Genomic DNA, 27,869 nt, shown 5'->3' on the forward strand with positions numbered 1-27,869 from the left:
CTACAAGGGGGAAGGGGAGACATTCCGACACTTACTCGGTCCCTGTACTTCTGCCGCCTTCTCCGTCACGGTTCCAGTCACCCCAAGGCTCAGCTCCGCCTCAGCTGCTTTGCCAGGTGCCGCAGCTTGGTGGTCCCTGTCCGTTGCCCCTGCCGGCCTCCTGCCTACCCCAGCCGCCCCTGGGGGGTGGGAGGAGCGCCTGAATTTCTTCGTGAAGGGGCGCCCCCCCTGGATGTAGCTGAGGTAGGCCCCAGCCTTCTGGGGCCTCTGCTTTATCCACTCGCGCAGCGTTTCGATGGGCGAGCCGTTGACGCACCACTCTGTGACGCCAAACTGGCGCAGGTGGGCACGAGCATGGCTGGCAAGGGCCTTCCGGTTCTCGAAGTAGAGGCCGCACAGCTCACAGCACGCTTCCACTGCTGGGTGTGGGAAGAGAAGGAAAATTAGGGGATGAGTTGCGAGGTGGCCCAACAGAGGAGAAAAGAAGCAAAAAGGAGATGGCGTAGGTGGGGAGGGGGACAATGGAGGGTGGCGAAGAGAGGGAAAGTAGGTGGCGGAAAAAAAGGGAGGGGGGTGAGAAGAAAGAGGGAGGAGGGGAGAGGGGAAGAAAAGGAGGGGGTGGAGGGAGAAAGGAAAGACATGGGGTGGAGTGGAGCAGCGAACTGAGGCAAAAAGTAGGGCTAAAGAAAGGGTGAGGGAGGAAGGGAAAAGGTTTAGGGGGTGTTGTGGAAACTGGTGGGGGGGCGGAGGGGCAAGAGGCAGGTCCGGTTTTACAAATATTGCGTCCTTAGGCACTCACCTTTTTGCCGCCACCCTCCTCCTCCAGCATCAAATGACACTGTGATGTCATGGCAACGTCAAATAACGCCACGAAGCTGGAGGAGGAGGGTGGCGACGGCACACCGGCCTTGCAAAATCTTCCGGAGGTGGCAAATTGAAGCGACTGGGTGCCACCGCCCCCACCTCCGATTTGGCTGCCCTAGGCCTGAGCCTAATGGGCCTATTGAGAAATGCGGGCCTGGAAAGAGGTGTGGAGAAGTATTGGGGTAGAGGGGGGCATGTTGGGATGGGAAGAGAGGGTGGAGGGAAAGGGGGGCAAAGAGGATAGAGTACATTAGACATGATAAGTACACCTCCCCCCCTCCTCCCAGGGCCACTTTAATGCTACTCCATCTGCTTCACTTACAAGTTGTAGCTGCTTTGTCTGGAGACGCCTTCACCTTGACCTTGAACGGTAGCTCCGTTTGGATGTAGGACTTGGCCTTGCCCTCTCCTTGCATGTACGACTTGGGCTTGCCCTCTCCTTGCATGTACGGCTTGTGCTTGCCCTCCCCTTGCATGTAGGGCTTGCCCTCCCCTTGCATGTACGGCTTGGGCTTGCCCTCTCCTTGCATGTAGGGCTTGGGCTTGCCCTCTCCTTGCATGTAGGGCTTGGGCTTGCCCTCTCCTTGCATGTAGGGCTTGGGCTTACCCTCTCCTTGCATGTAGGGCTTGGGCTTGCCCTCTCCTTGCACGTAGGATTTGGGCCTGCCTTCAGATTGCATGTAGGCCTTGGACTTGCCTTCTCCTTGCATGTAGACCCTGGGCCTGCCCTCCGACTGGCCGTAGGCCCTGGGCTTTCCATCCGACTGGCCGTAGGCCCTGGGCTTTCCATCCGACTGCATGTAGGCCCTGGGCCTGCCCTCCGACTGCATGTAGGCCCTGACTTGTGATTGGCTGCTGGGCTTTGTCTCCATGTGGATGTAGCTCTTGGGCTCAGAGTGGCTCAACCGTGACTCGTGAGGGGCTGGCCTCTTGGCCGCCAGTGGAGTCAGAAAGGTGCTGTGGGCTCGCGCACCTAGGGAGGAGATGGGATGCTCCCGGGCCAGCCCAGGGGGCACCAGGCCAAAAGGGGAAAGGGGGTGGGAGGAGCTGCTTGGCTCCTCAGCCCCCTGAGGCTCCTTCTTGATATTGGTGAGAAGGGATGGGGAAGGGTGTCTCTTGCGGATGATATCTCTCAGTGTGTCGATGGGCGAGCCATTGACGTGCCACTCGGTGATGCCCATCTGGCGCAGGTGGGAGCGTGCATGGCTGGACAGACCCTTCCGGTTCTCAAAGAATTCACCGCAGAACTCGCAGCAGATGTCACGTGTCGGGTCTGCGCGGGAGGCTGAGGAGGGGAGTTAGGGGGAAGGACACGAAGAAGGAGGACAAGGAAAGAAAAGCAGGAGGAAAGTTCAGAAAAGGAGGGGAAAAGTTTGTTAGAGTGAGGGGTAGGTGGGGAGCAGTAAGAGTGAGGGACGGGAAGGCAGAAAAAGAGAAAGCAAAAAAAGAGTAGAGAGAAAAAGGAAAAATAATTTAGGACAAGTTCACAGTCCTAATAACGTCCACAGAAAAAGCAATGAGATGAGGCAAACAATCTCCCAAAATGCACCACACATACATAGCGTGGGGTTCAAAGGGTAATCAGGAACTGTTCCATAAGCCTGCCCATCTAATACAGAGTTGTTTTGTGGTCAACCCCACCCCAGCAACATAGCCTTGGGGAGATAGTGTGGGTGGTGGTGTTTAACAGGTCACTGGTCCCATAGATTAGAGAAGATGTCCATGCCGGCATGGAGGCTGCCATTTTGATTTGTGACTTCTGATGTCACAAAGCCAAGATGGCTCACCCCGACCACTCAGGATTTGCCCGGCATTTGAGAGACCCTAGCAGTTGCATGTGGAGAACCTCTGATGTCATCACCTCCAGCATTATTCTTCACCCTATAAAACCTGCCCTTACAGTCCAACTCCCCCTCCCCTGATCTGAAGGGGGCTGTTCCAAACAACCCCAAAAGGGCGAGTGATAATTTTAACAACCCAAGATGGCTCCCACCAGGTCTCAACGAGCCCCTCGCATGAGACCGGCTATCTTGGATCATGGATGACAGTGACAGTGTATCCTGCCTTGTGAGGGAACTCCATTAAACCTACTCCACAACCATCTCAGATCTCTGATGTCATCACCCGCCTACACCTGCCCTGCCTTTGAAATCTTAAGGTCACCAACCCATAGGGGGACAACGAGCCAAGACATCACAATTCCAACATGGCTACTCTTACTCAATGCCCCACCTCATTACAGGCTCCCGTAGTTAATTGGAGTAGGGAGTGTGGGAGAAGAGGAAAGGGTGAAATGAAAGATGGAGGCAACTGACAAGTCTGGAAGCAATAAAAGATGAAAGGCGAGGAGATGCCAATGGCGGGCCAACGGCCCACTTACACAGGTTCAGAGGTGAGAGGTCGGAGGGCCACTCCCCAGCTGGGAAAGAGGCAAGCTGTGGCTGCTTGCGCTGCAGGGCCGAAGTCAGCCCAGCATAGGGGAGGGGCACCGAGGGGGAAGTAGGAGGAAGAGGGAGGAGCTTCTCCGAGCTGGGACCTCCGACTCTGGCACCCGCCCTGGGAAAGGCCCCGGTGGCCAGGATCTCCCGCAGGGTATCGATTGGCGAGCCGTTGACGTGCCACTCTGTGACGCCCATCTGGCGCAGGTGGGAGCGCGCGTGGCTGGAAAGTCCCTTCCGGTTCTCGAAGAATTCGCCGCAGAACTCGCAGCGGACTTCCTCCGAACCCGGGGCTGGAGGAGGAATGAAAAGTGAGGGATGGTCTTTGAAGTGGAAGAACGAACCAGTGATTTGGCTAGTTGGGAAATGGCTCCCTGCATCTGTATACCCCTTTGAGCCTAGCTCCCCGTGTCCATGTACACATGGAGCACCTTGGCTCATCTGCCCCCTCTATCTAAATACACATTCGAACCCAAGCTCCTTGTATCTATATACATATTCAAGCTTCATCTCCCAGGCTCCCTGAATCTAGATACACATAAAGCAAGATTGCGGACTGAACCGAAGCAGGGGGGGGTGGGAGGGGGAGGGGAGAAAGAGGGTGTCAAGAAGCAGAAGCGCACACAAAGAAAAAGGTGGTGTGGGGGGAGGTAGAGAGCAAGATAGCTAGAGCAGGGAGGAGTATAGGAAACCCCCCCCCATCCCGTGCAAATCATGCAAAAATCACCATTAGAGGGAATCCCCTGGCAGACAGTCAAGAGCCAAGCAGGGTAGAAACCCCACCTCCCTGAAAGTATATGCAGCTGCATTCATCACAAAACCAATCAAAAGGATCTAAAAATACACCTACATGATCCACAAAAGCGAGAACAAGCTAGGGGCGAAAGAAAGATAAAACATGCCGTGGGGTCCATCTAGAGCAGCCACCTTGAAAAACTTAAGTGGGAACTAGAAAGAACATCCCAACAGATCTAGAAATAACATCAGTTAATGGATCTAGAGAACAGCTACTTAAAACAAAAAACAAAAACTGAAGCGGGTCTAAAAAGAATACTGGAAGAAATCTATAAATAATCTGCTAATAATTTCCTTTGGATACCAATTCTACTTTGAAGATTGGTCCACGGTGGAGCTCGAGCTAGAACCATCTAGTTTTCAAACAGTGCTATGGATTTATACCTAGAAGCCAACATCGAAATGGACCTAGACCCAATATGGATTCCGAAGCACTAAAATAGCCAGAGAAAAAACAGCGAAATGAACCTAGACGTACGTGTTATGGCACACTGAAACAAATCTTCAAATATTGATAAGGATATAGAAATATCGCAAGGGGAGCATTGCCATCTAAATTAGTTGAGTGTCCTGGGGCGTAGCTACTAACGTCATGGGTTCTGGCACCCTGGGTACTCAATGAAGTAGTAGCTACGCCCTTTCCAAAATACCCTTAGGGGGGAGACTGCGTCCGGCGCGATCTGAACTGATGGCGGACAGAAGGGAGGTGACCGAGTGTAAATCTGGCTCCGCATGCCCAACCGGCACTCAAAGGGATAAAAATAAATATTATCTCTCCTCCCCAACCCCCCTAGAATGGGAAGCAGTGGGTCTACGGAGCTGAACCACATACATTTCAGCTCCAGGGACCTTTCGCTCCCCGACATACCGGCATCACCTTCCATTGCAAGTATCTCACAACTGTTTAAAGGTTCCGCGGGCCAATAGGAAGCGAGGGATGGCGTTGTGGCTTTCGATTGGCCCTTTGGACCTTTAAATAGACATGTTCTTTGCCCAGCCACGGAGCAACCCCTTTCCAATGTAAGGATCTCAAGAAGCAGGGGGGGTCCCCGGAGCTGAAAATCAACATGGTTCAGCCATGGGGACCCTTGCTACGCACTTGGTCAAAAATAAATAAACAAGCCAAGAGGTAGTGCCATTTTAAGAGATTTCCACAAAGCAAAAAGATATTTCTAGGAAGACACTGACATTTTACAGCTCCAGAAAGATGTATACAGAAAGACATCCAGAAAGATGGAGATATGTGCCTAAAGATAGATTATATCCAGAAAAGTTGTGCTTCAAGGTATACCTAGACATAGAAATGTATATCAAAAGACATGGTCAAACCAAACATTTCTACACATCAATTTGGAAATACTGAATGACACATTAAACTAGGTGGGAACCTGGGGGTCTCCGAAAGCTGAGCCACATTCATTTCAGCTACGGTGACACCCTCGTGGCAAAGATACATAGTGGGAACACAAGTGGCAGTACTTCCTGTTTTTTTTTTTTTTAAACACCCCTCATCACGCGAGCCAATAGAAATTTGCGACGGGCGGCGTTGCAGCTTCCTATTGACCCATGCATCATGTGAAATGTAAACCCATGTATGGTACCTACATAGGTTGAGAGGGGTGGATGCATTGCTGGGTGACCAGTAGGACTCCATGCTGGGTTTACAGGCCTGTGATGAGGTCTTCAGTTTCTTGGTTGGTGGAGTGCCAGAAGTCGGTTGTCTGGGGTGGGCGATTCCAGCTGGGGAGAGCTTTGGGCGTGGGGCGGCTCGGACATGGGTGCTTATTCCTGGGGTCTTGGCATGGACCCCAGCTGCCATCTTTGTGTGGGTAGTACCAGCCTCGGACTTTACAGGAGCACTGCCAGCTTCTGCCATCCTGGCATGGGCTCCAGCCTTAGGTGACAGGGTGTAGGAGCCGGACGCACCCACATCAGGGCACTTGAAATGGGAGGCAGCCTTCTCAGACAAGCTACCGCCAACTAACCTGGTGCCATCACCTGCGGTCACTGCATGGGTGCCAGCTTCAGATATCTTGACAGGGGCGCTTTCGCTAGCCTTTTTGTCGTCTGCTGCCATCATAACATGAGTGCCAGTGTCTGCTAGCATGGCATGAGTGCCAGGGTCTGTCAGTTTGGCATGAGTGCCACCATCGCTGGCCTTGGCATGAGTACCAGCCTCTGTGGAGGTGCTGTCTTTAGGGGCTTTGGCGTGGGTGCCAGTCTCCGCGGGGGTGTGCCCAGAGAGGCGCCTCTTAAAGTCCTTACTCTTGATGAGTGAGTTGAGGGCATTGATGGGGGAGCCTTTGGCATCCGGGTCAGTCACCCCCAAGTGGCGCAGGTGGGCGCGGGCGTGGCTTGAGAGGCCCTTCCGAGTTTCAAACCAGGCGCCGCAGAACTGGCAGTCTGTGTCTCTGCCGGGATCACCATCCATAGCTGGGAGAGAGAGGAGAGTCAAGAGGATGAGCAGGTAGACAAGGGGGACGCGGGGGAGAGAGAAGAAGGGACGCGGGGGAGAGAGAAGGGACGCGGGGGAGAGAGAAGAAGGGACGCGGGGGAGAAGAAGGGACGCGGGGGAGAGAGAAGAAGGGACGCGGGGGAGAGAGAAGAAGGGACGCGGGGGAGAGAGAAGAAGGGACGCGGGGGAGAGAGAAGAAGGGACGCGGGGGAGAGAGAAGAAGGGACGCGGGGGAGAGAGAAGGGACGCAAGAGGAGGGGTTAGCTAGACAGTCTTAGAGTTGCCGTCCAACTCCCTGCCTCCCTTTCCAGAATCACCCACACCCCCCCTGCACGTCCCAACTACTCACTCAAGTTCAGGGGCCCGTCCTCATCGCCCCATTGAGACCTGGGGGATCCGGGGCGCGAGCTCCCCGCCTTCTTGGCTCCAAGAAAGCACTCATCCTGCGGCAGCTTGCCTTGCTTGGCCAGCTCATACAGGAGATCGATGGGGGCCCCGCTGCTCTCAGATTCAGCCACTCCGAGGTGACGCAGGTGGCAGCGCGCGTGGCTGGACAGGCCTTTTCGGGTCTCGAAGCATGCTCCGCATACCTCACACGTAGTCTGACCTGGGCCTTGGAGGGCTGATGGGAGGGAGGGAAGAGACCTATCACAAGGAGCATTTACTGAAGCGCCCTCGGGGGGGGGGGGGGAGTAATCACAAGGTGGATTACTATGTCGCCGTGGTATTCACCACTGGAAAGAAAAGGGGAATCCACTAAAACACACACACACACACACACACAAAACCTCACACAACCCTATATTTACTACAAATTCCCCTCTGGCCTAAAACCGGACTTTACTTCTAAAACCGACTCCATTTATGTGATCCCACTCACAAACACACACAGGGACCCCATAAATAATTAAAGTCCTATCTCATCCCATAAGAAATCAATCTCCCGACTTTTTCCTTATAAATCCCTTGTCTCATTAAATATCAGTCTGCTGTCCCCATTAGCTTATAAATCAGTTAGCAAGCCTCCATTTCTCCCATTAGAGCCAAGTTTCCTAACCCTATTATATTAGAAATCACAAGTTGAAGTCTCCTTTTATCCCATAAAAGATTAGTCAACATTACCTTACTAATTAATAGGATTGTATGTCACTTCTCTACCCCATTACCTTTGGGATCCTCGTCTCCTCTCCCCGCATTCTGGTCGGACACCAACACCCGCCCGGGCTCCTGTTTCGTGATTTGTGGTCGCCCCAGATCTAAGGGGGTCCCATCTTCCTCCTCCGAAACCAACACTGTAAAGGAAATGAGAATGATTAATTTAAATGAGAACGATTGCCATCTATTACACAAGACTGACCCCCCTCAAGCTCTCTAAATTGGCTGAGACCGATACCATAGAGATTGCCCTCCAGATCTTGAATTTGCCCCACATGGGAGTTACATAGTTACATAGCAGATGAGGTCGAAAAGAAAAAGACATGTCCATCAAGTTCAACCTATGTTAATTTGGAGAACAGATACTTATCCTATATTTGTATTTACAATATTGTTGATCCAAAGGAAGACAAACAAAAAAAACCCCCAGTTAAATATTATCCAATGATGTCTCATAAGTGGGGAAAAAAATTCCTTACAGACTCCAATAATGGCAATGTTAAAAAGTGATAAAGAGAGACCCCAATATAAAATTGGTCTCTTAGTTAATGGGAGCCCCACCACTTCCTGTGCAAATGGATATATCTTTGTAAAGGTGTTTTTAAAAAAAATGGCTGACCATCGGAATTTCCTAACACTCATCACCTCCCCGGTTAACCCCACAATACCCCCCGCCCATCCACTTGCCCAGCAGGCCCTTTAATACGTCTCTATAGCCCTATTTCCACTTGTTGTCCCCATATTTCATGCACCACACTGTACCTTATACACCACTTGAAATCCCTCACTCCCAACCACCTGCTGCACCACGTGACCCCCACAACCTGCTTTCCCCTCTTTAGCGACTCACCCGCTTTTTGCCTCCCGTTCCCAGGCCTCGGCTGATCCTTGGCCTGTCCTGCCGCCTCTCCCCGCCCCGCTCCCACGGCCTCTCCCTCCTCCGCCCTCTCTTTACTCGGACCCTCTACGCTCTCCGAGGCCTGTCCCCCCTTCTCATCCTGGCCTCTCCCTTCCAGGTCAGACCCCCCGGCCTCTCCCGACTCGTCAGGCCTCAGATCCCCGCTGTTTCCTAACCCCGCGGCCCCAGATTCTTTGGCCTCCTTTGTCCGCTCGCTGGGCGCCGCCATCTTGGAATCGCTCGCGGGGCCGCGTGAGGATTGAAAAAAAAAAAAAAAAAAGAGAGCGCCCGCGCGTACACATTCCAGACCAGGGCAATGGAGCGACGAGCGGCTCGGAGGGAGGGGGGGATAGGATGGTGGCGCGAGCGCCCGTGAAGCAAGAAGGTGGCGCGCGGGGCCGCGATTCGAAGCAATCTGGCGCGAGGAGTGGAGGGAAACGGGACAACCTGAGCGAAGGCACAGGGGGAGGGGCGATCAGGAACCCGTCTCTGATACACATAGTGAAGATGTCTCTCTTCCATACATTGTAATGGGGGAAGCGGTCTCTTTTTCATTGAGCAGTTTACATACACCGTCAAGACAGTCTAATTTAACAGTCTCTTCTAAAATACCAGCAGTTCTCTTTCGTTTAAGAGGAGCCGTCTATTTACTAACCAGTCTCTCATATTTATATTTAAGAGAGTGTTTTGTTCAATGAGTGTCTGTTTCTTTCAATATGAGCATTCTCCCGAGCAAAGTAGGACTCCTAAAATAAAAGGAGCTGTCTCTTATAGAATTGGATCAGGAGCAGCTTCTCCCTCATTCAATGGATGAGTCTCATCCAAGTGGAACATGTCCTCTCTCATATAGTGAATGACAGTCTTTTATAAGGGGAGAAATCTCCCTCTGACCGACAGTCTTGTCCAAGGGGAGCCATCTCTGTTTCTCTTAGGCCCCGCTCACTCTGCTAGCTATACGACGTGCGCGCGCATATTCGTTACTCTTTCATGTTTGGCAATGGGAGTTTTCAGACTTGAAACTACTCCCAGCGGCAAAGTAAAGCGCTCACGCTGCTGCAACTGAGGGAGACAACTGAATTTCTGATTTCATGCGGCAGCAGCGTCACGTGTACTTCGCCAGCCATTGAATGAAAGCTCCATCTTTTTTTCTAAAAAACAAGAGGATGACGTCTTCCCCTGTTCCGCCTACTGTCGGTTCATTCAGTCTGCTGGGGATGTTCACACATCACCCAGCAGACAGAGGCGCGCAACCGCAACGTCAGGATAGTGGATGACTGTCCCATCCATGGGAATCAGTCTCTCAATTAGTGGATGGTCTTGTCCAAGGGGAGCAGTTTCTCATTCAATGAATGACAGTCTCGACCAAAGGGGAGCAGGCTGTTTCTCATAGTGGATGACTGTTTTCCAAGGGGAGAAGTTTCATTCAGTGGCTGACCGTTTTGCCCCAAGGGGAGTCACCTCTCATTTAGTGGATAGTCAGTCTCGTGTATGTGGGAGCAGTCTCTCTCGCTCTCATTCAGTGGATAACTATCTTGTCCATATGGAGAAGTCTCTTTTATTCAGTGTATAAATGTCTTATCCAAAGGGTGCAGCCTCTCATTCAGTGGCTGTTTGTCTCTCTCAGTAGCTGACAGTCTCACCAAGGGGAGCAGTCGCATTTAGTGGATGATCTTGTCCAAGGAGCGTGTGCCAGTCTCTCATTCAGTGGATAACCATCTCATCCATGGGGATACGTCTCTTATTCAGTGTATGAAAGTCTTATCCAAGGGGAATAGTCTCTCATTTAGTGGATGACAGTCTCGTCCACGAGGACCTCTCATTCAGTGGATAACCGTCTCGTCCATGGGGATAAGTCTGTTATTCAGTGTATGAACGTCCTATTCATGGTGAGCAGTCTCTCATTCAGTGGATGACAGTTGTCCATGGATATGAGTCTTTCTTGCTCCCATTGAGTTGATGGCCATCTTGTCCAACGAGAGCAGTCGATCTCTCATTCAGTGGATGACTGTCTCGTCCATGGATAGTAGTCTTTGTCTCTCATTCAGTGGATAACCGCTTCATCCAAGGGGAGCAGTCGCACTCACTCAGTGGATGACTGTCTCATCCCTGTTTAAAGGGACAAGTCTTTCCCTCATTCAGTGGAGGACTGTCTCATCCAAGGGGAGCAGTTTTCATCTCATTCAGTGAAGGGCCATCTTGTCCAGAGGGAGCAGTCTCTCCCTCTCATTCAGTTGACCATCTCGTCCAAGGGGGAGCAGTCTCTCAGTGGATGACCGGGAGCAGTGTTTTGCTCATTCAGTGGAGGACTGTCTCATCCAATGGAAACAGTCTCTCATTCAGTGGATGACCATAATGTCCAAGGGAAACAGTTCCTCTCATTCAGTGGGCGACAGTCTCACCCAAATGGAACAGTCTCATTCAATGGATGACAGTTTCATCAAACTGGAGAAGTCTCTCATTCAGTGGGAAAAGTGGAAATTTTCTTTCCAATGTAACCTAGTTTCTTGCTCATCCAAGGGGGAGACTTTTCCAACAGGAGCAGCCTATCTTTTTCAATGTGGAAGAGGTAGTTTCCTATCCAATAAGAAGCAGTCTATCCCTCTACGGAAGGGATTGGTCTCTCATTTAATGTGATGGGGGGGGGGGGGGGGGGTGGGATGGTAGTCTCTCCAAATAGAAAAGACTCCCATTTGGTAGGAGCAGTCCATTTCTCCATTAGTGACATAAGTACTAATTATCCAATATGTGTCTGTCATCTCAATGGGAGCCATCTCTTTTAATTAGTGACATCCAATGAAAGCAATCTCTCTCATCCAATGGGGAGGGAGCAGTCTCCCTTATTCAATGGCTGGCTGTATCTAATACAACAGGAACAGTCTCATCTTATGAAAGCAATCTCATTCTCTGTCAGGTCACAGTCTCACTCAATGGATGGCCGTTTCATTTAAGAGGGGGGGGGGGTGGGCTGTCTTTCCCTCATTCATTGGAGCACCGTCTCATCTAAGGGGAACAGTTTCCATCTCATTCAGTGGAGGGCCGTCTTGTCCAAGGGGAGTAGTCTCTCCCTCTCATTCAGTGGATGACCGTCTTGTACAAGTGGAGCAGTCTCATAGTGGATGGGCGTCTTGTCCATGGGAAGCAGTCTCATTTATTGGATGACCACCTCGTCCAAGAGGAACACTGTCTCTCATTTATTGGATAAGTCATCCAGGGGATCCATCTCTCTAATTCAGTGGGGGGCCGTCTCATCCAATGGGGGAGCAGTATCTAATTCAGTGGATAATCATCTCATCCAAGGGGAGCAGTCTCTCATTCTGTTGCTGACAGTCTCATTCAAAGTGAGCAGTCTCTCATTTAATGAACAACCATATTGTCCAAGTGAAGCAGTCTCCATCAGTGGATAACCCTCTTGTCCATGTGAAGCAGTCTCTCATTTCGTGGATTAACGTCTTGCCCAAGGAGAGCGGGTTTCTCTCTCATCCAAGGAGAACATTCTCTCCTCACTCATTCAGTGGCTGACCAAGAAGACCATAAGAAGGTAGTACTTCTTATCCAATGTGTGTCATCTCAATGGGAGCCATCTAGTTGAATTGGTGATTTATCCAATGGAAGCAATCTCCCATCCAATGGGGAGGGGCAGTCTAGCTCATTAAATGGATGGCTTTATCTTATACAACAGGAACAACGTCTCATCATATAAAATCTGTCTCATCCACCGTCAGGTCACAGTCTCTCAATGTGAGCAGTCAATTTTTCAACCAGTGACCGCAGCCTCATTTAATGGAGGGTGGATTCTCTAAATTTCAGGCAGTCTCTCTCATCCAAATGGCACATCCAATGTGTGTCTGTCTCTTTCAAAAAGGAGACGTCGGTCTTAGTGGGGGAGGAGGCAATCTCTCCTCCTGTGAGAAGCAGTGTCTCTTAACTGGTTATTGTCAGTTATCCAACAGGAGCAGTCTCTCTTCCAGTGGATAACCGTTTGTTATCCAACAGTCGCTCATCCAATAGGCAAGGGGACCAGTGTCACTATGGAAGCCGTCTCTATACCATCCAATAGGAGGGAGTAGTCTCATTCAAAGAAAACAGTCTACTTATCAACCACTGAGCAGTCTCATTTATTGAAGGGCTATTTCTCTAATTGGAGGCAGTCTCTCTCATTCCATTATTGTTGGTTTCTTTCAAAGGGAGTTTAACCCAGTCTTATGTGCGTATTAAAGATAAGTATCTAAAAATATCAAATTGCTCCCCAGACCACAATGTTTTTGAGGTGTTGCCGCTTAAATTCTACTGCTTCGATTGTTACTAAATTTAGCATGCTGCGTCAATATACTGTCGGGGGGGGGGGGGAGGGGAAGGTGATAAATTCCTAAAAATCACCAAGGTGGCATTGTATGTTTATTTGCATGTAATTTCCCAGAATTCTTGGCTGCAGAGGAAACATTGTATGACAAGAGATAATGGTTCCAGACCTGTCTGAGACGTGAATGTGCTCACAGGAGGTATTTTTATTTGCTAAAAATCTTCACACATTTTCCTACATTTTCACCCAAAAATACATATTTTTTGTTTTGCTGCTCAAAATGTACTGCTTGGACTTGTACAGTACTAAATGTAATACATGGGGTCAATACGCCACGGAGACCAAAATAACTAACTTTCAACCCAGACTGTCGCATAAAAAAAATGAGAATTTCTGAAAATCACCTCCAAATTTTCTAAATGTTTGCCGAAATTACAATTTCTTTTGTACAGCCACTGCTCTGCTTTTCCCCAAATGTTGTACCTATTGTGAACTCCCATGAAGACCAAAATTTCAGCCTAATCCTGCCCTGTGAATTTAAATGAAGAGATTTTGAAAATCACCACCAGAAAAAAAACATTAGTCTGACCTATCTACTCTTCAATTTTTTCCCCCCAAAATGGCTTTTTTTTTTTGCAGGGCTCGTGCACACACACTTTCTACTTTTGGCAGGCAAGCCATGAAGATTGAAATAGCTACATTTACAGCTAATCATATTTGTGAATTAAAAATAATTGATAAAGTTTAAAAAAAAGATCATTGTCTCAATTTGTGATTTGCCTAAAATGGCCTTTTAAACCATTTTTAAGCCATTGCTCTAAATCCGTTGCTCCAATTTTGGAATGCTCCCCAAATCTATGGTAGACACCAAAATTGCCACATTTCAGCCAAATTCTGCAAAAGTTTAAAACCTCTGAAAGCTGACAATTAGCTGAGCAAGAAGGTGGCCATTTTGGGCTTGTAATGTCACTCGTCACAGTCATTAGTAACAAAAGGTTGGGACCAAAGGCTAGTAACATTGCAGTGTGACGTCATCAGCAATGGCATCTTACCGTCTGAGTCGGGGTCTTGGTGCCAGGGCGGGAATGGGGGCGGAGGCTGCGTGGGGGAGCGGGCGAGCAGACGGTTGAGGACGTGGATGGGGGACACTGTGAGCTCCCAGTTGGTGATGCCAAAGTCTCGGAGGTGGGCACGGGCATGACTGGAAAGGCCAGCCCGTGTATCAAACCCAGCCCCACAGAACTCACAGCGCATCAGGCTGAACGTGCTGGGGTCAAAGTTCGCCACTGTGGAAGAGGGAGAGCAGTTCACGCATCATCCTATGCTAAATCAGGGATTACACATCGTCCGGTGTTAATTATGGGCAAGCTGTGTCAGGGTCATACTAGGTTAGACATGTTACTCATGTTACTACACACACACACACACACAACCTCAAGATTACAATGTATTGCCTGCCCGGAAGAGAGGGCATCACCCGACATATGATCTCACGAGAAAAATGACATCACTAGCCAGACAGGTTCCTTCACAAGCTAGAGATGTCATCAACAAAGCTTTGAGATCCTCAGGCACACTAAATCACACATTCCAGATACGTCACTAGAAGAGGTGAGGTCACCTCTGCCAGGACATCACCAGAAACATAAACTCAGTAGAAGAGATGGACATTACACATGCTCACTAGAAGAGATGATATCACACGAGAGTACATTACACAACCTCAACAATACATATCATCCTAGCCAGTCAGCCTTGACATTACCAGATACACATAACCTAACTAGTAAAGATTACATCATGCAACCTCAGTAGAAAAGATGACATCCCACAACACACATTACTAAAACTGATGATCTCGCCTTGACATTCCCCGACACCATGGACCTCCCTACCTTTCTTGCGTTTCTTCTGGAAGGAGTAGTTCTGCTCGATGGCCTTCACTTCCTCAGCGGAGATGAAGTGACGTACGTTGTAGCTGACCCCCACGCGGTTGAGGTGGCCCCTGACATGGTTGGCCAGGCCTATCCCATTGTGGAAGCGGTCAGGGCAGTAGGGGCACTCCCGCTCCTCACTCCTCAGCCCCAGGGCCTCCAGCTGCCCCTCATAGCTAGGGTCCATCAGCAGGATGTCCAGGGGGAAGCCATCTTCACCATCCTCCGCCCACAGCTCCCGGTGGAACTGGTGGGTAGGGGGTGAGGTCTGGCTAGGGCACCCCACTGCCCACCCTGGGGAGCTTCCCCCAACCCCCACTCTTGAAAGTCTCCTTCCATAACCCCATGCCTGGGTCCCTTTCGCCCTCCTCTTTCTAGGGCCTACATTTTCCAGAACCACAACGGCCACTTGCTCTCTCAGCTGACGCCTCTGTCCTTCCTCACCCTCTCCCATGCCTCTCAGTGTCTCTCGGAAACTCCTCTTCAGCTCCACCGCTGCCTCTGGGATCCATGGGCCCCTCCCTGGCTCCTGATATCCCGCCACCTGGGACTCCCCTGGTAAACACAGCCCGCCCTCTCTTGGCAGTGTCTTCCTCTTTGCCTTGCCCAGCCTTTGCACCTCCCCCCGTGGCCCCTCTGCTTGCCACCCCTCCCCGGGCTCCGCCTCTGTTTCCCTCCATATCCCATCAAAACATTGCTCCAATGTTCCCCTCCATGGCCCTGCACCGCCACCACCCACCGTCTCCCCTGGGGCTTGGAGGGAAGTTAGGGCCACTCGGCTCTCCCCACCCCCCTTCCTGACGTGGCTTTTGGCATGCTGGACGAAGACCTTGGAAGAGTTTGTGCCAAAGAGGCACTTTGGGCATTGCAGACGTGCCCCCCGCCCTTCGTCTGCCATACTCTCCAGCTTGCGGATCTCCTCCATGATCTTCTGCCTGGACTCCTGATGAAGGCGGCGATGGGATGACAGACTCCCCTCATCCACGAACCCTTTCCCGCATTCCCCGCATGTGTGGGGACCCTCACCAGCCTGTGGCCTCTCTCCTTCCCCCTCCTGGGTGTGCTGGAACATGTGTTCCAACAGGTGGGCCTTCTTTTTGAAGTAGATGCTGCACTCAATGCAAGTGTAGACAGAGCCCTCCTCCTCTTCCTCCTCCTCTTCCACCTCTACTTGCGCATCCTCATCATGGTAGTTTCCCCTGTCCCACGCCCCATGCGCCCCCCCCAGCTGCAGGGCTCTTCTGTGCACTGGCATGGTGATAGACGGAGGGTCGGATCTCACCGTCATGGGCCGTGGAAGACCAACCTCTTCTTCCTCCACTTGCGATGTCCACTCAAACCTCCCACTCTGCAGGTATTGCCCCTCTGCAGACACTCTGGCCATGCCCCTTCCCCCTTCCTCCTGAGGGGCTGGAGATGGGAAGCCCCAGGGGGAGGCGAGGATGGGAGGCGGGTGGAGGGCGAGGTGATGCAGGGACCGGAGGTCAGGAGCTGGAGGAGAATGAGTGAACTTGAGGGGGTCTTGTTCTGGGCTGCAAAGGGAGAAGAGGGAGGGGGGAGGAAGGTTAGGGCTATCAAGAATGAAGGGGAAGGAGAAAGGATGTTCATTACTGTGACGGTAGGGGCAATGTGGCAACATATTAAACATTAAGCCCAGCCATTGCTCCTACCAGTCAAGATGGAACCCAAGTTTCTGGCATATTGTACCATCTTATTGTGGCTAAAATGGTCAACTTGGATAGTTCTATGTGCCCTGTAACCTTTTTTCCCTAAGTAATGTGAGATTCATGTATTTCTTTTTTTTAAACTTATATTTTTATTAAGATTTTCAAACATAAATGGGAAGGGGAGGGGTACAGAAAAAAAGGGGAGGGAGGGGGAGGAACAACCATTTTGTATCAGAATTCTTACAAGTGACAACAAACACATTACATATCATACAAGATTTTATAAAATGTTATCAACATATCTTACACTCATCACTCCCAGAACCCCTATCCTATGCTTTACCCCTATCCAACATCCCAGGGATCCCAGACTCTATCAAACTTCCTTGTGGTGTGATTCAAAAATGAGGTGAGTCTCTCCAATAATTGTACATCGTTAACCCTTCTAATAACCTCTCTTCTGGAGGGCGGCAGTGTCTTTTCCCACGCTGCTGCTACCGCATACCTAGCCGCCGTTAATATATGCAAAATTAATTTAGCTGTGTAATGATTTACATTTTCCATAGGCTTAGCCAAAATGATTAAAATTGGCTCTATTATCTAAATTCTTGATTCCCGTCACAGCTTCTATTACATTTCAAAACTGTCATCCAGTATGTCTTTATTACTGGGCAAAACCACCGTATATGTGCTAAGTCCCCTATCTGTCCGCATCCCCTCCAACATCTATCGGTTGCCTCCGGGAACATTTGCTTTAACCTTTTAGGGGTATAATACCAACGTAACAAAATTTTGTAAATATTCTCTTTTGTAACTGTGCCATGTCTGCTTTTGAGAAAGGCCAGTGTGGCCGAAACGTCAAGTCTATTGGCAATAAATTAGTTCATTGAGCAAATCCGTTGAGCCCTGATTTGTGGACCGGGTCGTCCTTTTGGGGGATTAAACCTTGGTACAGGGATGAAATCAAACTTTTTGATATTTTTTTTTGCAGAAATCTTCGAATTGTGTGTATTTAGGGAATTCCTCCTCATAGAAACCCCGGCCTACAAAATGTCGGACCTGGATATATTTAAACACCTACGTCCCATGTAAACCGTATTTTCTCATCAATTCCTCAAACTACATCAACTTTTCTTTTTCTAATAACTCCCATCTCTAGAATTCCTCTGTGTCTCCAGGTTTCAAAATCCCAACCCTGAAAACCCAGCAAGAACCCTGGGATTACTGAACAAAGGCGCAAGTCTAGATGGAGTTGACATAACCTTATATTTCTTTCTTGCCAACTGCCAGATTTTCAAAGTAAACCCGATTACCGCTGGCTTAGACTGTCTCCCAAGCCCGGTCTTGGAGCTCGACCACAGCAGAGTAGACAGGCCAACCGGGTATTTAAGTAAGCTTTCCAGATCCAACCAAGCATAGGTCCCTCCCGGGGAATGCCGATAAACCATTTGTTTCAAATGAGAGGCTATATAATATTTTAGAATATTTGGAACCGTTAGTCCCCCTCCTTTAGATTCCAGCATAATTGACCTGGCTATTAACGGTTGTTTATGTTTCCAAATAAATTGCATAATACGGTTTTGGATTTCTTTTATATTTGTGGGACAGATATTGGTAATGTTTGGAAATAATATAGAAGTCTGGGGAGGATGTTCATCTTAACCGCGGTTATACACCCTATCCAAGAGATGTAGTGAGAATTCCAAGCTCGTAAATCCTTTCTAATATTAGAAAAAAGTTTGGGATAGTTATATTTATATACAGGCATACCCCGCATTAACGTACGCAATGGGACCGGAGCATGTATGTAAAGCGAAAATGTACTTAAAGTGAAGCATTACCTTTTTCCATGTGCATGTACTGTACAGCAATCATCATATATGTGCATAACTGATTCAAATAACGCATTTGTAACAGGCTCTATAGTCTCCCCGCTTGCGCACAGCTTCAGTACAGGTAGGGAGCCGGTATTTCTGTTCAGGACGTGCTGACAGGCGCATGCGTGAGCTGCCGTTTGCCTATTGGGCGATATGTACTTACTCGCGAGTGTACTTAAAGTGAGTGTACTTAAAGCGGGGTATGCCTGTAGTGAGTTGTAGTCCCTAGTAAAGTATATCCCTAAATATTTCAGATGGGTCTTTTTCCACCTATAGTCAAAATATCGTTTAAGAACCTCAACCTCCTTTTCCATTAACGTTAAATTTAGCACTTCCGATTTTCCTACATTAACTTTGTACCCAGACAATTCCCCAAACCTCCGGAGATCGGATTTTAAATTCGGGAGAGATGTCAATGGGTTAGCTACAATAAGGATAATATCACCCGCAAAAAGTGATCATTTGTAACACTCATCTTTTATATTAATCCCTTGACTATTTGGGGAAGCTCTGATTGTAGCCGGGAGGGGTTCAATTATCAAGGCAAAAGAAGAGTAGAGAGGGGGCAACCTTGTCTAGTCCCGTTCTTAATTGTTATCAGATTCCTCTCCCCCCTTTGTATCTTTAAAGTGGCTGGTGCCATCTGGTAGAGGGCCCGGACCTCTTGTAGAAAACCCCCTGAAAATCCAAATGCCTCTAACGTCTTATCTAAAAAATCCCATCTTATCCTATCGAATGCCTTCTCCGCATCCAGGCTCAACAGCATTGCTTTCGTCTTAGTTTTATGTATCTGATCTATCACATTAATTATTTTCCTTGTGTTATCCGACGCCTGGCGTTCGCGCACAAAACCTACCTGGTTATAATGGATTAATCGAGGGAGTATTGGGTTCAACCTGTTGGCCAGAATTTTACTATAATTTTTCAGATCAGTATTAAGCAATAAGATTGGCCTGTAGCTACCACAACATAAGGGGTCCTTACCCTCTTTAGGGATCCCCACTATATTGGCTTTCGTCATGTGGGGGGATTTGTTTTCCGCTGAGAAAATCATTGAATAAATCTAGTAAACATGGACCTAGAATTCCTATAACATTTTTATAGTACAAATTTGAGAAACCATTTGGGCCCAGTGCCTTTGATGGCTTCAATGAGCTAACTGCCCTTACTAAGGCCGTGCCTAAAGTGCCATCGATGGCAACGGCGACACAGGCGTCGGCGTTGCGGGTTTCCGGCCATTTCATTGGTTCAAGGGCCGTCACGTGAGGCGACAGCCCTTGAAAAATCAAATTTTGCCGGCTACCAGTTTTCGCTCCGTCGCATTGTCACCGTCGCGCTTACTATAAGCACACGCGGCGGCGGCGGCAATGCATTTGCTTTCGGGCAACGTTGCGCCGCCGGCACTATATGCGTGGCCTAACTCTAACCGGGTTATTTTTGCATTTAAAACTTTGTGGTCTTCCTCTGACAGTTTTGGGAGGTTACAATCTCTAAAAGAGGCCTCAATTTGAGTCAGAACCGGGACTTTAGCATTCGGAGTTGAATTGTCGAGATCCGTATAAAATTTAGCAAATTCCTCTGCTATCTTTGAGGGGTTGTAAGTCACTTCTCCTCCTCTCCTCCTTTTAACCTAATAGCAGGGACCAATGCCCTCGACCTGTTCCCTTTTCCAATAAGAGGCCCACCTTATCTCCCTGATCATAATACGTTTGCTTAGTCCACTTAAGGGCTTTTTCTACGTCCTCTAATTGCACCCTCTTAAGTTCCCCCCTTGCCTGGGTCAGGATTTTATAAATTTTCCTTGATGGTTTACAATTTTTTGTTACATTTTTTTGTTTTTCTATTTTTATTCTCTTTCTGTGTGACGCTATTGAAATAAGCTGTCCTCTGATCGTGGCTTTATGTGCCTCCCATAGCATGGATGTTGATTCTACAGAGCGATTGTTGATATAAAAATAATTTTTTAGTGAGTCTCCAAATTGTGAGCTAATCTCTGGGTAATTCAGTAATGAGTCGTTCATCTTCCAATGGAATGATTGAGCCCTAGGAAATGGGGTATCGAACAGAATCGCCACCGGATCGTGGTCTGACCACATGATAGGCCCTATATCTGAATGGACTAATACCTCTAAAATACGAATTATGTAGCGGTGATTAAAAGGGTAATCCCTCTGTCCTTTATGTGAGCTACGCCAAGCATCCCACAAACCGTATTCTTTAAGTAGCAGTCTAAATTTCTTAGCTACGCTATATGTCATAGCAGAGTGTGATTGCTCTGGGTGGGTGGAATTATCCACATCCGTATCTGGTACCATATTAAAATCACCTCCCGATATCAACAGTTGCTCTCGGCTATCTTCCATGGATTCCAGTGTTTCCCTTAGAAAATCAATTTGTCCCTCGTTGGGTGCATAGATATTCACTAACGTGATACGTTGGCCTGAAATAAGCCCGTGAATCACTGGGGGCTTCCCTCCTTGATCTCTCTTAACCTCCAATGCCTGGAACGGAATGTCCTGTTTAATCCGTATCGCAACCCCTCTTTTTTTGCTAGTAAAATAGTAAAATGCTATAGGGAATGTCCTGCTGAAAGTGTTTGGGGGCTCCTTAGTATCAAAATGCATCTCCTGAAAGAAAACAATACCTGCTTTCAAGTTCCTAAATTCTTTTAGGGCCAATCTAAGTTTACCATTACTGTTAAGACCTTTAACATTCAGGGATACTAACTTCAATGGCGCTTGACTAGTCATTTCCAATGTCGTCTCTCTCTCATGTGAAAGTTGTGAACGAAAAACTTTAATGGTTGTCGGGAACAGATGGGGATAGAAAACGAAGGGAAAAGACTTTTGCCTTCCGGGGACTTGGGGAAAAACAACAAATATTAAACTATAAAGTAAGATGAGTGTAACCAGCCACTAATTCCAGATTTGCAGCCAGACCCTATGTGGCCTGGCGGGCATATGGCCCTACTGGGGGCGACCTGACGTCGGGCATGCATGGCTCCCATCCTGCACACCCGCCTCTATCTGCTCTCCCTCCCCTGATTGACCCTCACCACAGCTTGCTTAGAATACAAAATAGCCTATAAGACACATCAATTCCTAACAACCGTGAAACAGATAAACATATAAAACTTTTCGTGTTAACGTGCACTTATAGGGGTAGGCTTCCCGGATAGGGATATATACATATAAAATCCAGTTTCCTATTTTTTCTTTTAGTGTTCAATGTCTATTAACCTTACATTTTCGAGCAGTTAATGCTCTTGGCTTCTCCTTGAGGCTTCGTGTCCCTTGTATCTATAAACAAAAAACCCAGCCTGTCTAAGTCTTTGGGCCAAGGCCCCCTCACCCGTCGCCGGGGCGCTCAATCCGTGTGTTCACCGGTTTTATCCACCACCAGCTGTAGTAGACCGGCACCCAGGGAGCGGGCAGCAAACTTCAAACCGTAGATAAAACAGACCCTATAATAGATTGGAAAAAACTATAGAGGGAGACAGAGAGACAGGCGGAGAGGAAAGAGAAAACAAATGTAGCCACACATCCGGGATATCTTTCCCTGGGTTGCCGAATCGCTGTTCAAGGAGATGGCCGCGAACCCAACGAGAGTCGCTCAAAGTCACTGTCGGTCTTGAATTTTTTATCTCCGGCAACCGCACCCTCAGCTGATCGATCGTCATCCGTGTTGTCTTCTCGGGTCTTCGGTGCTGGCCCGATCCATCTCTGGGGGTCAAACCTAATGCCGACAGAAAAGATGCTGATTCCTCAGGGCGGTAGCGGAGTGAGATCTGTCTGCCTTCATGGTTCACCACCAGGTGGAACGGAAAGGCCCATTGGTAGCGAATACCCTTTTCCTGGAGTACCGCTGGTACAGGTCGCAGCCTTCTCCTCTCAATTGTCACCCTGGATAAATCCTGGAAGATCTGGATGGAGTTGTTTTCAAATTCAATGGATCCTTGTTTCTGCAGCATTTTATAATCCTTTCCTTGGTTGCATATTGGTGGAGTCTTAGAACCACATCTCTGCTTCTTTTAGGGTCATTAAATCTTGACCCAAGGCCCTATGAGCTCTATCCATCAAAAGATCGCCATCTTGTAGCTGGGGGTCAACTGACGCAAACAGTCTCTTAAGATATGGCTGGAGGGCTTCTGCGGACACTGACTCAGGTACATGACAGATTCGTAGATTCTTCCTCCGCTCCCTGTTCTCCAGGTTGTCTATGCCATCCATCATAGCTTTTATCTCTTCATTGAGACGCAGGACCTCATCGTCAGTATTTACATGATTTTGTAGAGAATAGGCCATCTTATTTTCAAGCGCGGTAGTTCTTTTAGCCAGTAAGGAAACTTCTGTTTTAAATTCCCTTATAGCTCTATCCAGAGCTGACTGAAAGCCCGCTTGCATTTCTAGAAGCATGTTCTGGAGGTTCTGCTTTGTAATTACTGCGTCACCCTCTGTTATACTGGACTCACTATTAGATGCAGATCTCCCCCCTGCCTCCTCCTCTGCTGTGGCCCTCTGTGCAGAGTTTCTCAAGGTTGCTTTTCTATCAGGGATATCCCCAGCAGGTCATGAAGCTTGCCTCTCTCCTTCTTTGTTTACTTTTGTGGACGCGCACTCCTGTGCGCTCAGCTCGGTGCCATCTTTGTTTTATTTCTGCTATCAGCGGACGCTGACTGCCTGCGGCTGAAGCGGATAAGATCTGGGGTCCCCGGCTTCGGGGTTTTCTTCTGGGCCATCCCCGCTGGTTCTCCTGGCCGGTTGAATGTCCCGCGAGAGTGATCAGTGCAACGCTCAGGGGTTATTGTGTATTATGTTGGCGGAGTGCATGGAGCTTCCTTAGCCTGCGTGCATCCATGTGATATAACGCGCAGGCCCCCCGAGATTCATGTATTTCAATGTCTCCTTTGTGTGCTGAGTGGGTCCTTATCTTAGCCAGCCAGCACAGACAAAAATCTGGGCCTGCTATGTAAATGTGGGCTGGGTGAAGTGCTAGGGACACTGCTGGATTGTGGCGGGTTGTTGACTCAGGTCTGGGGAACAATCACTCCAAAAGCATTGTCATTGTTCATCCCAGACTCTGAGGCATCTACCTTGCGGGAGGTAGCTGGCTAAAACAGTTGGTGTCTCCGAGGTTTTTTGCCGGAGACACACAGATCCAGAATGAGGCTCAGTTGTATAGATGAGCAGGACTTTTACACTTGTTAGAACGTAACTAGCATCCCTACGGTACTGTGGTACCCAGAGACTCTCGGCGTGTGGAAGACATCCTGTGTAAGCCTACTGAAATGGTGCCCAGCACCTAGCGAGCTACAATTGTGTTGCTCCTGTTGCAGGGTGACCATACATCCCTTTTTTGGGATTTTGTCCTGGGTCTGAACTTTTTAAAAAAGCGTCCCGTTTTTTTTCTGTGCTTGCGCACAAGCGGCTGGCAAGCATCAGTCACGCGTGCACGCCCAGCAAGTGCCATGGCGAACACGCGGTCAGCAAGTTGCCAACCTCTTGTGTGCATGCGTGATGGGTGCTTACTGTTCACACATGTGCGATGGGCGCTTCGCATTCGCGATGGGCGATTACCGTTCGCACATGTGCAATGGGCGCTTCGCATTCGCGATGGGCGCTTACCGTTCGCACATGTGCGATGGGCGCTTCGCATTCGTGCATGCACGATGGGCGCTTATCGTTCGCACATGCGCGATGGGCACTTCACAATTCGCGCATGCGCAGTCGGTCTCGCCGTTCCAGCATGCGCAAAATTTCCAGCCAATACAAACTTGTTTTATTTAACTCCCCCGTTTTGTCTGTTGATTGCAGTCACATGTATTTGTCTTGGTCTCCCGTGACAAATACCCCCTCCATATATTCTTCTTCTTTCTTTTTTTTGTGTGCCCTTTTTTTACAGTGTGGAACTGCGGGTCCCCCTGAACCAAATGACACTGTTTTCAGTTTAAATATCCCTAATGGGGGAACAAAATGTCTGCCAAATCTCAGGCCAATAGGAAGCTACAACATCATTGGTTGTGTCTTCCTACTGGGTGGGCATTTAAATCTCCTTTAAAAATAAGTAATCCCGATAACTTCACCAGTAATTACCTTAGAAACCAGTAAGAACATGGAGCTGCAAATAGAGCAGATCAGCTCTGGAAGACCCTCCTCCTCCCTCCCCATTTCAATCCTACAAAATGCTAGTTAGGGTGGATTTCTCTAAGTTATAGGCAGAGATGCGTCCATCCTCAACATAGACCAGTATGCTGCCCCCATCGGTTGATCTGGAGAGTTCGGGGTGACATAGAAATGAACCCTGCCCCGCATAAAGAAAAAAGACATACCTTACCACTTTTATGATAGGCCCTCCCCATAAAGACATAGTCCTGAACCTTTGTTATTGCACCTCCACATAAAGACGTAGTGCTCATTCTGAATGATGGCCTTGTCTGTTCAAGGCACAGCCTTGCTGCTTACAGACACAGCCCCTCCCCTAAAATAGATACCCCAACTAAAGACATAGACCCAGCCCTTAAAGAGACACACACCAGTCCTATCAAGATACCCTCTCCACATACTCCAGTCCTCACCTTCCCATGATCCCGCAGGCGGCCCCGATGATCCCATCTAGCTCCACAGGGAGAATCCGGCTTACACCTGCAGGAACAGAGGAACGGTTATGGGACACAGCAGTTCTATGAGTGAACAGGGATACAGTGCCTGGCACCATTAGATCTGGATGGGGGATACAGAGATCAGCACCTCTAAGGACGGACAGGGATACAAAGCCTGGCACCACTAGGGCTGGACAGGGATACAGAACCCGGCATCGCTAGGACTGGTTGGGGATCCAGAGCCTGGCACCTCTAGGACTGGACAGAGCCTGATATTTCTAGGGCTGGACCCAGACACATAGCCCGGCACTTCTAGAGCTGGATGGGGTTACAGAGCCATGCACTTCCAGGACAGGGATAAAACATTGTCAGGGCGATTTAGAGAACGGCACCATTAGGGGTGGGCGATACAGAGACCAGCACCTCTAGGACTAGACACTGCTCACCTTCCCTGCTCTCCTCTCGGAGTCCCAGGCGTGAAAAGGACGTTATGACGCTGGTTTCCTCAGGGAACTCCCCCCCCACCGGGTCCTCACTGCCCCCGAGGAAAATCTTCAACCCCCCTGGACAAGGAAGGGGGACAAGGGCTTCTTCCTGCCCCTGGAGGGGGATCGGGAATGGCAGGTCATCCACATCATCATTGTCTCGGAGGTATGAGGGATGGACCTCCTCCATCAGGAGAGAGAGGGGTGGGGGGACAGAAAGAGTGAAAGGGGGTGGGGGGGGGGGGGGGGCGAAAGTGATTACCACTGATGTGTGGACACTGTCAGAGTGTGAGAGAGGTCTATGAGATGGAGGGATGGGAAGAGAAATATAGAAGAGAAATGGAGGGAGAGTGAGGGGAGGAGAGAGACGCATTAGTACGCAATCTCACGTATTTTGTTTTATTAGTCTCTTTAATTGAAAATCAGCCTCTTTTACTTGAAGTGAGTCTCACAGGTCATAGAGCAGTCTAACTGCACTGGGCTAGGTCTCATTCACTTGACGGTATTGTCATTCATTGGGAGGGGAGGGCAGAGCAGCCTTCCCCCTTCTACATATAAACAAAAGCTGTTACACCCTCCTACATATGCCATAATCCCCCTCACACATAAATACACCCCCTACTATATCTATATTTTTGTTTTGTGTTTATACATACACTATCACGCCCCCGGGGGAAAAAATATATATATTTATTTTTTATATACACACACATGCACACTATTACCCCCCTTATACATATATACATAGACAATCACACATACTCATAGACAGTGGTTGACAAATCACCAAAAAATCTACTCGCCACACAAACAAATCTACTCGCCACCTAGTACCAAACGTGTGCTGCTTGGGCCAATATTTACTCGCCCGGGGGTTAAATCCACTCGCCCGGGGCGAGCAAATGTATAGGTTTGTCGAACACTGCTCATAGACAATCACACATACTCTGTGCCACATATACATAGTCTATTAACCATTACTCAGACACATACATATATACACACACACACACACACATATATATCCCTCACACATATACATATGTACATATGGCAGTTTTTTTAATATATATCTATATTTATATATACACACACACACACAAATATACCCTCGAGCATATAAATAGCCCTCTGTCACATAATGTATATGCAGACTATTAATCCCTGCCACAGACTGTTGCCCTCTTCCCCCACCAATATATATGATTGTGTATATATATACCCTTTCTATTGTATAACTACCCCCCTCTGCATACTATTGCCACCGCAGTGACAGGTGTACAAGGAGGGGTGTTGTCCCCTGGGGTTTTGAAGCTCCTCCCCCTGGCCCTCCCCGGTGTCTCACCCCCCCGCTGAGTGTCGGGCCCCTCCGCCGGTGCATGGCCCCTTTAAGAGCGGCTCCGGTACAAGGCGCTCCGTCCGCAGACAGGAGACAGAGCCTGGAGGAGAAGGGGGAGAGATACAGACAAGGGCGCGGAGGAGTGACGTCACGGAGGCGCCGGCACGACAGCGGTGCCATGTTGGTTGAGGCAAGACAGCCTGCCAATGAGTTGGACTGCCGTGTGATGGGGTCAGAAAGCCCTGTAATCAGTGAGACTGCAATTCAATGACTGAGACTGCAATTCAATGACTGAGACTGCATTCCAGTGAGTTACACTGCTCTGTAATAAATGACACTGCTCTGAGTTACATTGTCTTGTAATGAGTCAGACTGTCTGGTAATGTAGATCGTTTTTGCATAAGACTGTCCTGTGTGACTGCTTAGTGAATGTCTGCTTTCCAACAAGTGAGACTGCTTCCGTAAATGAGCACGGTGAGAGAGACTGCCTTTCAATTAGAGACTGTCTTCCAATAAGACCTGTACTTTGTGGAGTGAGACTGGCCTCCAGTGAATGAGATTGTTCGGTGAGAGATTGTCTGTCTTCCAATAAGACTGTACTTTGTTGAATGAGACTTGTCTTTCAATGTGTGACTGCCTTCCAAAGAGACTGACCTTTTTATTGAATGAGACTGACCTTCAATGAGTGCGAATGTCTCCCAAATGGGCGATTGCTCTCCCAATGAGTGAGAGTGCCTTTATAGATGCATTACAATGAATAACTCAACAAGACTGATTTCCAATAACTAACTGGCCTCCTTGAGTGAAATTTCCTTCCAATGAGTGAGACTGTCTGCAAATGATTGAGACTGCCCTCTGAATGGGTGAGAGTCTTATAGTGAGACTGTCCTTTATTGATTGAAACAGTCTAATCTGTGAGATTGCCCTCTAATAAGTGTCTCCTATTAATTGGGACTGCCTTGAAATAATTTAGACTGAGTTCCAATAAGAGACTAACCTACTTGATTGAGACTGCCTTTTTAGTGAATGAGAATGCCCTCTAATTAATGTGTCCTCCATTAAGT

The 27,869-nt window shown here is 48.8% G+C and overlaps 1 protein-coding gene across 1 annotated transcript; it reads right to left on the bottom strand.

Annotated features, from left to right (window-relative positions):
• On the bottom strand, positions 1-26,930 carry WIZ (WIZ zinc finger). Its single transcript, XM_075577717.1, has 11 exons — positions 26,812-26,930; positions 25,428-25,765; positions 24,958-25,024; positions 14,801-16,371; positions 13,958-14,191; positions 7,719-7,844; positions 6,902-7,174; positions 5,703-6,530; positions 3,245-3,595; positions 1,187-2,149; positions 1-419 (listed from the first exon to the last, which is right to left on the bottom strand). The coding sequence occupies exons 2-11, from the start codon at positions 25,654-25,656 to the stop codon at positions 1-3; spliced, it is 5,061 nt and encodes a 1,686-aa protein (XP_075433832.1). The 5' UTR covers positions 25,657-25,765; positions 26,812-26,930.
• Positions 26,931-27,869: the final 939 nt, after the last annotated feature.

Source organism: Ascaphus truei, chromosome 20 (genome assembly GCF_040206685.1).
Source record: "Ascaphus truei isolate aAscTru1 chromosome 20, aAscTru1.hap1, whole genome shotgun sequence".
Taxonomy (NCBI): domain Eukaryota; kingdom Metazoa; phylum Chordata; class Amphibia; order Anura; family Ascaphidae; genus Ascaphus; species Ascaphus truei.